This window comes from Apodemus sylvaticus, chromosome 16, assembly GCF_947179515.1.
Source record: "Apodemus sylvaticus chromosome 16, mApoSyl1.1, whole genome shotgun sequence".
In the NCBI taxonomy this organism is placed as follows: Eukaryota; Metazoa; Chordata; class Mammalia; order Rodentia; family Muridae; genus Apodemus; species Apodemus sylvaticus.
Window position 1 is genome coordinate 62,765,113 of NC_067487.1, and position 11,395 is coordinate 62,776,507.

The 11,395-nt window shown below is 42.4% G+C and overlaps 1 protein-coding gene across 1 annotated transcript; it reads left to right on the forward strand.

Moving 5' to 3' along the window:
- The first annotated feature begins 693 nt into the window (after window positions 1–693).
- Btf3 (basic transcription factor 3) lies at window positions 694–8,041 on the forward strand. Its single transcript, XM_052159800.1, has 6 exons — window positions 694–824; window positions 1,377–1,445; window positions 4,185–4,298; window positions 4,613–4,814; window positions 6,921–6,977; window positions 7,736–8,041. Exons 2-6 carry the CDS (start codon window positions 1,377–1,379, stop codon window positions 7,780–7,782), a joined length of 489 nt encoding a protein of 162 aa, XP_052015760.1. The 5' UTR covers window positions 694–824; the 3' UTR covers window positions 7,783–8,041.
- Window positions 8,042–11,395: the final 3,354 nt, after the last annotated feature.

An 11,395-nucleotide genomic window follows, 5' to 3' on the forward strand; every position in this document is an offset into this window, starting at 1 on the left:
CTTATCGAGACAACAACAACAACAAAAACCGACAGCCACCATGAAACACAATTTGTGCTGGAGTTCGGCAAACTTTAATTCACAGACTCGTTTTTATCTCCACACACACAGACTCAAATTTCATCTTTGAATTATTCAAGGTAAAGTTTGCTCCATTGTGAATGCTTCGTGGTCAAATCCACGAAAATTCGCTATCAAGGAGTCGATGGTAGTGGTAAGAAATCTTGTTACCCTGTTTCAACCTTGAATAAACAGAAGTGCTGAGGGGTGGAGATCTGGAATGCATTCTGAACACGCTTTCTAGAAATTCTGAGTCGCGATTTCAACATCACCCAAGCCACTTAATTTTCGAAAGCAACATTAGTTTCGCTGATTTTGATAGTTTTTATTTATACCCGGCATTGAGCAGACACTGCTGCCTACTGGACAAAGTTGGACGTCCTAGGGGTGGACACAGGGCAGACTGACTTAACCACAGCTCTACAGGGAGCCTCACTGGTCTATCCCGGGTCTTTCCCAGGACCGCGGGCGGCGTCCGCGGCTCACAGCTCTCCGGTGCGGCTCCCAGCCCGCCGCGAGACCAAGGGGAAGAACCAACCACCCACTGGACCCGCACCCTCGCCTCGGGGCCCCCGCTGCGCATGCGCAGCGCCGCCAAGTCCACTTCCTGAATTCTGGAGGAAGTGGCGTCGTGTTACTTCCGGCCTCCCTCTAGCTGCCATCTTGCGTCCCCGCGTGTGAGCGCCTTATCTCAGCTGGTCTGCCCGAGACCCCCTGAGCGTGAACCTTAGTCCCTCGCGCGGCCCCATTTCCACTCCGACAAGGTACTAAAAGCCTGTGGACGCCGGCGTGGGAGGAGAACGGGAGTGGGGGCGGGCATTTCCCGGCAGGAGCGAGACAGGGAGGGGACAGGGCTGAGGAAAGCGATGCGACGGACAGGCGCTCCCGCTCAGGCTGACTCTCGGGGGCCAGGGCGAGCCAGGGGCGGCTGCCCCGGGGGCGAGGCGACGCCCTCTCTTCCTCTACCTCTCGGCGGAACCCGAGGACAGGAGCCTCAGGTACCGCGAGGCCTGCGGAGAGTGGCCGGGCCGGGCAGGCCCTGGCTAGGCCGAGGCCAGCCGGGGCCGCCCGCGGGTGGGGGATGCTGGTCTGCCGTGGGGCTGAGCCCGAGTCCGGGCCTGGGAGGGGGAGGGGCGGGAGTGCTAGTGCGCCTCGGGCCCGATCGGAGCCGACTTTTGGAGCTTTGTGGGGGTGAATTTGGGATCCAGGCCTCAGCCAGAGGGGGACGTTCTCCTGAGAGTGTATCGGGAAATAACGAGCGTGGAATGCTGGAGTGGGCCCGACCGTTCTTTGCTGAGGATTTTCTCTCTTTGTAGATGAAAGAAACGATCATGAACCAGGAAAAACTCGCCAAACTGCAGGCACAAGTGCGCATTGGTGGGAAAGTAAGTTAATTTTGCTTTCTTTTTCTTTTCTTTTCTTTTCTTTCTTTCGTAAGTTCTCTTTTGCATTTCTCACGTTGTCTTTTGTCACTTTGCTTGACGGGGGAAATTCACAAAGCAAGCAAATCCGAGGGGTAAACGAGTAGAGAAAAAAAAGATTGCACTTAAAAACTTTACTTGCACGAGGTTCAGGATTATGGCGTGTATAAGCAGAACAGAAATGTTACTTAATTTTATTACTAGGGGGAAAAGTATGTTCTAGGCCAAATCTTTGTGCATCGTCTACTCTTGACTTGTACAAAATTAGTGAGTTATTTTGTTGGTTTTTTTTTTTTGAGCTGTCCAGTGATCCAACACAAGTTTTAGTACATCCTAGACAAGCTCTCAACTCCCGAACTATTCCCACCCTTTTTTTTTAAAGTAAGTTAACTGAAAGTATTGGTCTTTCCTGTTCTACTTAATGATTAGGTTCTTCGTCTTTTTTTTTTTTTTTTTAATTAAGACCTTTCTGCAATGCTTTCTGAACTAAATGCTCAACAGAGTAATTGGTTTTTTTTTTCCCTAGGGTATTTGAGGATACCTTCCTTTACTGGTGTACTTTTTAAATTCTTGAACAGTGTTAGATTGGGAAATGGTGTCTTTTGTTCTTCCACCTTTGTAATGAGGCTACAATGGGTGAATGCAAACATGTTGGCAGATTGGTCTCTCCTAGTGGATTCTGCTCTTCAAAGACTCTTTATTGAACTTGGGGTTGGTGCTGGGTCCACTCCAGATGAAGAGCACCTTAGTTTCAAGTATTGTGTTAGCACATTCCTGGTGTTTAACAAGGTGTGGCAGCTTGTTGAAACATAGTGTCTTGGTGAATGAAACTTGTGGAGCTTCCATAGTACAAGTTTATTACCTATTAAATTGTTCTAACTTTAACATTTACCTTCAGTAGAGTCTTCTGAGAGATAACTTAAATAACCCAAGTTAGGAGAGTTGACACCAGCAGTAAGTATCCTGTTTGCCTTTGCTGGCATTGTAGTCTTGAGTTTGCACTCAGGACATTAACCTTTAATGTTTCTCTTCCTTTTTATTGTAAAACAGGAGCCTTTGGGTGCTAGGAAAAATCTGGGCTTGTTTTCTGTTTAGTTTCTGGACTGATGAGCTTGTGTGCAAGCTTGTTCTTCTAATTACTTGATTTTACCTCTTAGCATCATCAGTCCAGGGAAAGTGAAAGCCTTCCAAGTTAGTCTCATAGGGACACTTTGTATCTAGTCTTTGTTAAGCTAAGACAAAATGTTTCCAGTTATAATATGGGAACATTTTTTTCTGTACCTGTTAAGAAACCTTACTTACAGGATGAGTGGATGAGTGAGTGTTGCCATAGAGAAAAGGAGTGTTAGACACACGTGCTTTTAGCTGAATAGTATTCAAGACCCTTTTCAGTGTCTAATGGGAAAACTCACAACAATCTTTTAAGTAAATTCTATATTTGTGAAATGTGTGGAATCTACAAGCGGTAGTCTGTATTTTATAATCTAATTTTTTCCTGGTGGTATTGTTCTTACTGTTATAAAAGTCTGTTCATAGTCTATATAAAATTGGAAGTAACTTAGCATGTCCCAGTGCATAGTTGAGGGAAGACACTGATTGGACAATGGCTTGACAGGGTTTTTTTTTTTTAAGTACTTATTTATTTATTATATGTAAGTGCACTGTAGCAGTCTTTAGCTACTCCAGAGAGGGAGTCAGATCTTGTTACAGATGGTTGTGAGCACCATGTGTTGCTGGGATTTGAACTCAGGACCTTCAAAAGAGCAGTCGGTACTCCTAACCGCTGAGCCATCTCTTCAGCCCCTTGACAAGGGGCTGATTTTAAAATATGACTAACAATACAATCTAGGAAAGATGGAGGTGCTTGCGGAAGTCCGAGTGATTGAAAAGAACCCTTTTCAGCCGGGCTGTGGGCGGTGATGGCGCACGCCTGTAATCCCAGCACTCTGGGAGACAGAGGCAGACTGATTTCTGAGTTTGAGGCCAGCCTGGTCTACAGAGTGAGCTCCAGTACAGCCAGGGCTATACAGAGAAACCCTGTCTTGAAAAAAAAAAAAAAAAAAAGAAAGAAAGAAAAAGGAAAGAGCCCTTTTCATGGGGAGAAGAAATTTGCTCTAGGGAGGGAGCTGAGCAATATAGGGAGAGTTCAGAAGGACCTGTTTGGTTTAGGAGAGCTCTGTGGGTTAAGAACTTTCTACTTTGGCTATAACATCTGTAAACAGATTCATGGGTTGGTTTGTATAGTATCTCATCTGTGAATATTAAGCTATTGATTTTTCTTTGAAAACAAGAGGTAAACAAGAGGCTTAGCTTAGGTTGAAATGACTATGGTCATTTTTTTAAAAGTCTTAAAATGTCAGGGCTTGTGAAAGACTTTTTTGCACCTGACAAACTAGTGCTAATGAAGAATTCCTATGTCATTCCTTACTCCCATGGTAGACTGCCTTTTGAACTTCTTAGTTTGTAGCTTTGATAACTTAACAGTATTTTTTATTATGTATTTGTTTTTACTTGAAACCAGTCTCAATTGTTTTTGCTCTGGTTTGCCTAGAACTCAGTAAGGTGGCCAGGCTGGCTTCAAAATCAGAGATCTGTCGAAGTGTGCCACCTTGTTCCATGTCTTGTACAGAAGCAAAGATCTGAAAAGAATTGGAAAAGATCTGCTGGCGTGTAAATGCGTTGTTTGGTCTCTTACTCCCGTAGGGAACTGCTCGTAGAAAGAAGAAGGTGGTTCACAGAACAGCCACAGCAGACGATAAAAAACTGCAGTTCTCCTTAAAGAAGTTAGGGGTAAACAATATCTCTGGTATTGAAGAGGTAAGTGTCAAAACGGGGTGTGACTGGAAAGTTAAATGGTCATACATTAAGTAATTGTCTTGGCTCTGCTGTTAGCTAGATGTTTAGATGCTTGAGTGTCTGGGGAGGTGTTCCTGCCCTATTAGCTAAACACGTGACCAAGGATGATGTGGAGCCAGAAAGCTATTCCCTTACATATTGCAAGGAAGTTGTCACCTGTGCTTCAAAGGGAAGAACTACACCACTTAGCCAAATTCCAGTTTATGTTTAATAAAAACATTGATTTTAAAGAAATCTTTGGTAGTCATTACTTATGATAACTATTTTTTTTATAGGTGAACATGTTTACAAACCAAGGAACAGTGATCCATTTTAACAACCCTAAAGTTCAGGCATCTCTGGCAGCAAACACCTTCACCATTACAGGCCATGCTGAGACAAAGCAGCTGACAGAAATGCTTCCCAGCATCCTCAACCAGCTTGGAGCAGACAGTCTGACTAGTTTAAGGAGACTGGCTGAAGCTCTGCCCAAACAATGTGAGTGTCCTCAGAGTCGTTGTACTTAGCTGGTTACTTAGCAACCTATTTGTGTGATTTTGGGGTTCAGAATTGCTAAGAATGTCTTTAGATGTAGAAGGCCAACTTATATATCTAAAGAATAGTAGACTTTTAAACTGCTTATGTGTTCTTGTTTATAATGATGTGTTGTCTAGTTTATCTGTGACTATTATACTTGATTTAGTAGTGAATGTTTGTTTTCTACCAGCTTACTAGGTTTAAGTCAAACTAAACCTTTTATTAGAAATGAAAAAAATGTTAATTTTGGGGTTCGCTGGTACTTAAAATTTAGAACTGGGTGACTCACGCACTTTTGAGGCTAAACTAGGAAAATTACTGGATTTAAGACAAGCCTGGGCTATAGACATGCAGCCTCAGAAAAAAATAAAACTAGCATTCCATCTCTTTATTTACAGTCTTTGTGTTTGGTGGCTTTTTGGACTCTTATTATTTTAAAACAGTGCATTGTTGATACAGAGGATAGCTGCTGGTATTTCAGTGTTTCACATGATAGAGAGGAATTTTGTTTAGTTGACTTACATGTACAACAAGCTTTGGTTTGATTTCTGTTGTAATGAACACCATAACCAAAAGCAGCTTGAGGAGAAAGGTTTCTTTTTATTTCACTGCATTTTACAGTCATCAAGGAAAGCCAAGGCGGGAGTTTAACCAGAAACTATGAAAGAGCATTTCTTAATGGCATGCTCCCAAGCTCACAATCAACTGCTTTTTATTTTTGAGATTATAATTACATTTTCCCCTTTCCCCCCTCCAAACCTTACCATATACTCTTCTTTGCTCTCCTTTGTTAGTTGATCCCCTCCAATTAATTACGTGTGTGTGTGTGTGTGTGTGTGTGTGTGTGTGTGTGTGTGTGTGTGTGTGTGTGTGTGTGTGTGTTACGTTACTTGTATTTATGTATTTAGGGCTATATGGCCTTATCCCGGTCCAACTTGCCCAGGAACAACCCTAGCCTACAGTGGGCTATTTCCTCCTATATCAGTCAGCCATAAAGAAATGCCCCACATGCCACCAGGCTGACCTGATGGAGGTAATTTCTCATTTGAGGTTTTCTTCTTCCCGTGGGTGTCAGATTAACCAAGATTAGCCATCATGGTTGATAAGACAGCTTATGCTGAATGCTTAAATGTTGATGAAGAATACAGAGGTTAGGAGTGGCTTGTTTTCCTCGGCTATAGTCAGACACTGGCTTGTTTTATACTTTTATCAAGGGAGGGGCATCAAGACATTCTAGGCCTTCTTGGACTTTGAGAGCTTAAATAGGCTTTTGAAATTTCCACTGACATCTGTGCAGGTTGTGTGTTTTCAGAACTTGCTTCTTTTCTGTTTGGTGAAAGTGCTCTAGGTGTAATGGCCCGTGGCTCTAATCTCAGTCACTGGGAAGGTTGAACATTACATATAAGTTGAACTTTTTTGTGTTGAAAGCCTGAGCAAATTAGACTCAACTTTTGGTGGTTTTGTTTTGCTTAAGTAAAAATAGGCTGGGTGGTCAGGCCCAGTGGGAGTTCTTGCTTGCATATCTGAGGCCCTGGCTTGAGTCCCCAGTATCTCAGGAAAGGGGGGAAAGGAACATTATAGTGGAAAGATACTTTAAACTTTAAAGTTGGCATTTTTGTTTGTTCTTCCCCTTCCTGGCTGTTTGAGATAGCTCTCCCTATATAACCCTTGCTGGTCTTTTTGTCTTGCATTCAAAGTGCTGTGGTTTAGGTTTTTTTTTTTTTTTTTTCCTCTTGAGCTGGGATTCTCTCTATAGCCCTGGCTGTCTTGGAACTCACCCTGTAGATCAGGCTGGCCTCGAACTTAGCTTTATTTCAGTGAATATATTTAGGGAAATGGGTGGCCTCTTTATTTGCCTCCCAAAATAAGCCTGCCCATAGTTCAGTGTTTGGTTTACCCTGAGCACTCTCTACTGTCACTGTTTGTGCTGTACCCAGAGGACGGCTTGTGCCCATCAAAGGTCTTGATGGTGCTATAGGGGAAACCTCAGACGTCACATGGCAGGAGTGTAAGTTGTAACTTTTGGTGGATATCTAAAGAAATGGGTTGGTTCTTTTCCTTTCACAGCTGTGGACGGAAAAGCACCACTTGCTACTGGAGAGGATGATGATGATGAAGTTCCAGGTAAGAAGCACTTCAGCCAGGAAGAGAAATGAATCTACAGAAAACATTCCAGGATGGTGGTAGTTGGGACAATAAGTCAGAACTGGTGAATGTGAGCACACAACACAGGAACCTCACTTAGGATCTGAAGCTGCCTTGAAACATAGTAGTTTATGAAAAGCATGGAGAAGTTTAAATATCTTGAGGCTTGATGTTCTAAGAACATAATGTTTTTCGTTTATGTTAGTTTTGTTTAAAACAGTGTTTCAGTGTGTAACTCAGACCTACCTTAAAATTGAGACTCTCTGACTCAGCCTCTTGAGTGCTGGGATTGCAGATATGTGACACTGTCTAACCAAAGCAAAGCTCAGATCCTGTCATGATACCCTGTAGCTCTCTTCTCCTATATTGGCCAGTGGGTTATTATTTAATCCTTAATTGAGAAAGGATGAGTGATAAGATTAAGCCTGATGCTCACTCTAATACAGTGTGGTTCTTAACCTGTGGGTCTCAACCCCTTTGGGGTAGCATATTACATATTAACCTTCCGATTGATAACAGTTGCAAAACCACAGTTAAATTTTATGGTTGGGGTCATAATAACACAAACTGTATAAAAGGATCATTGGGAAGGCTGAGAAGAGCTACCCGAAACCATACCTAACTGCGAAATGGGGAAGTGACACGTCCTTAAATTTGAGAGTGTTTCCTTAAATATCTGTGAGTTATTTGTAGAATTGACTTTTTTTCGAATGTCTCCTGTTTTGATTCTTTTATAGATCTGGTGGAGAATTTTGATGAGGCTTCTAAGAATGAGGCAAACTGAATTGAAGCAACTTCTGAAGAAGGTGACACTTGCAGAAGTTACAGGAGCTGCTATTTTATATCATGACTGCTTTTTAAAAATTTTTTTGTTTATTATGGATCTGATAAAATCTAGATCTCTAATATTTTTAAGCCCAAGCCCCCGGACACTGCAGCTCTCCTCAGTTTTCGCTTATACCTAAGTCATTCTTTGCAGCAAAAAAGCTGAAGAAGCCTGGGAATAAAGTTTGGAAAAGGTTAATAAAATTCTTTGCCTAGTATATGGTTTATTGTTTTATTTACTCAGTACTGATACGTGCAGTAAGCAGTTGTCTGTAGACAAGTGACTGTGTCATGTGGTTGTGCTCGTGACATTTGATGAAAGCTTGACAGTTGGTTTGAAAGTTGTTGTGTTGGCGCGTTCGCTTCTCCAGCAGGCATCAGGCTTTGCTGTTGGATGTGGTGTTCTATGAGGACAGTATTATGTGGGTAAACCAGGTGCTTTTTTCTCTGGTGTTTATTATAAGCATATAGAAACATCTTTATCTCTTTTTTTAAAGATATATGTATGTGTGTACATCATATATATGTAACCCTGGCACCTAACGAGGTCAGTGAGGGTGTTGGAGCCCTGTCGTTGAGCTGGTGGTTGTCAGCTCTTGTAGAGTGGGAACCTGGGTCCCCTGGAAGAGCAGTAAGTGCTCTTGAGTATGAGCCATCTCTTCGGCCCTTTGTCTCACTTTCAGCATTTCATTCTAAGTTTTATGTAAGTTTTATGAGGTATGGACAGGTACCTCCATTTTGTATCTATAACTGATACTCTGAACTACTATTTTCTAAGACTTTTTACATGTTAACATGTACTGTGTAAGTTCCACTGTAGTCAGAATATTGACCAGTTCCTCACCCCCAGAAAGTTCCTGTGACTAATGAATTAGCAGAAGCTGCACTCTGTCCATAGCAGAGAATAGAGCTAGAATCGCCTTTACTATTAAGAGATGGTTTTAAATGTGTACCATAGTTTGCAGCTACTCTTTTAAGGTGCTATACAGCTACATCCCAGAGTTACTGTACAGAATTAATTGTGCCAAAAATTTGGAAGGAAGGTACAGACGTGCCCTGTCATCATCCCTCAAGGTGTAACAAGCATCCTGGGTCTTAAAAACCCAAGTGGCTTCCAGATACTTGTGGGTAAGGTTGACTTAAACACATTGCATCACAGGTTGCCTGATAATGGGGCACTCCCTGATTCTGGCATAGGAAATAAAATAAATCTTGTTACCTGGGAAAATTCATGTTAGAACCCAAGCAAGTGGAATGGCTAAGCTGGAGCACTGTTAGTGGGAGCTGGGAGTTTGTTTCTGGTTCTATTGCTGTGCTTTGTAAGTAGAATTTGTAGAGATGACTGCTGACTGTGAGTGGTCTAAATCCCTAAGGTTTTCAGCTGCGTCTTTGCCAGTACAGAGGTTAAGCCTGTTTTGTCCCTAAACTGTACTCTCTCCAGCCCCTCTCCAAGTATTCTTAATGTAGGTTCATTAAGTGATACTATGTTGTTAGCTATGGGTTGATAAGGAAACATTTCCCTTCATGATACCCTATTTGCAGGAAAGGGTTTTGTTACAAAGCTTCATCAAATTTGATGCCTGGTTTGCTTCAGGTCTTTTATCACAGGAGCAGCATTTAATTAGAACCTTGCCAGTCTTGTGATAGGAAAGGTGGCATGTCACCCACCAGCCGGGTTCTCAAACTTAGGCTGGGAGGTGATACACATAATTACCACAGATGACATCAGCCAGAAATCACTGTCACTGTGAGATGGCCTTGGGGTTGTGGAAGGACTGCCCTCACATTCCACCCAGATACATAAATTCTACTAATTTAGCTACTAATGATGAGTGATAGCACTATCACTTGTTTTGTCAAAATCCTAAAGGAGAGCTACAAATAGATGTAGGATATCTGGGAGGTGAGTTTACTTGTCTTGAGTCTCAGCCCATCCTTCAGTAGTAGAATAGGACTCAAACCCAGGCCACTACCCACTGGGAGAAGTTTTAGACACTAACAGATTAGAGGAGGACTATTGTACCATTCTGGTCTTGGTGATGATCTTGGCAGTTGGTCTTCTCTCCCTAGCCATCGGGAAATTGCAAATTGAACTACTTGAAATAGCACCTCACCCCAGTCACAGTGGCTGTCATCAAGAAGTCTCACAACAAACGTTGGGGAGGGTGTGGGGAAATAGGAACCCTTAATTATAGTTGGTGGGAGTGTAAACAACTACAACCTGGCCATATGTACTCAGGATTCAGTATCCTACCACCAAGATACTCTGTACCACCAGGCTCATTACTATAGTGTTTACAATAGTAAGAAAATAACCAATCTAGATGTTCATTGATAATGTGGTATACATACACAATGGAATTTTATTCAATTGTAAGAAAATTCCAGGAAAATGGGTGGAACTAGATAGCATATATTAAAGCCGGGTGGTGTGGCGCACACCTGTAATCCCAGCACTCTGGGAGGCAGAGGCAGGCGGAGTTCTGAGTTCGAGGCCAGCCTGGTCTACAGAGTGAGCTCCAGGACAGCCAGGACTATACAGAGAAACCCTGTCTTGAAAAAAATCCAAAAAAAAAAAAAAAAGATAGTATATATTAAGTAAGGTGACCCAAACCCAGACAAAGATTGTATGTTCTCACTAATATGCAGATCCTACTTTGAAATACATAACTGAATATAGAAGTGAGTATAAGCATTAAAAGACTAAAAAAGCATCTAAGGGGGGCAGGGAGGACATCTAATACCTTATATGCTTTTTAAAACAATAGGTTTTAAAACTTAATTTTCTGCCAGATCTGAACCAGGGCTACACTAGTGAGCTAGACATCTCCATATAAAACCTTGGGTCTCTTCATATTAGTTGAAGTGAGTACACGTGTGTGCTTCCTACAGAACAGTGGCTATTTGGAAACAGGTCTAGAACAGGAACCTAAAGTTGCATCTGATTTCTGCCTGTTTGCTTTGTTAACTGGGGCACAGGTTCTTTAACCCTTCCCTATCCTACATTCCAGGCCACTAAACAAGCAGATAGACAAGCCATCGTTCTGAATACTTAGAGGCAAAGACATTTCTCAGCCTTTCCAAAACCACGGTTCTGAGCCTAGTCACACAGGTTTTCATCGCTCCAATCAGCACAGTCTTGGATGCCGTCTCTGCAGCGACTTCTGGGAATGCAGGCACAGTCCGTGAAGAAAACGGTATCACATCACCAGCCTGAGCACTCTGGGCACTGTGAAACTAGACAGTTGTATTTATTTTTAAAAGCATAACTTAAAAATGTCAACTGGAAAAAATATGCTATTGGACAAGAACTGGCCCTTCAGGTTTGAAAAAATATTAGTGAAACTATCTCATGGGAAAACTACAGATGATTATTGAAGACTCCAGACATGGTTTGAAAAGCCAGAGACAATATTGCCTCTCCCCATCAGCCCTAGCTGACAGACTGACAATCTGCATAAACAGGGAAGGGTTCCCTTGAGTTCCAGCAATCCGTCAGCAGAGGAACCAAGCCTTGGCTGATTGACAACTAGCCAGAAGCAAAGAATCTTTGCATTTCCATCCCTTTGTTA

Coding starts and splice junctions, on each gene's coding strand:
- Btf3 (XM_052159800.1), top strand. CDS start 1,377: ATGAAAGAAACGATCATGAACCAGGAAAAACTCGCCAAACTGCAGGCA. Junction 4,815..6,920: donor TGAAGCTCTGCCCAAACAAT/GTGAGTGTCCTC, acceptor TTCCTTTCACAG/CTGTGGACGGAAAAGCACCA. Junction 6,978..7,735: donor TGATGATGATGAAGTTCCAG/GTAAGAAGCACT, acceptor ATTCTTTTATAG/ATCTGGTGGAGAATTTTGAT.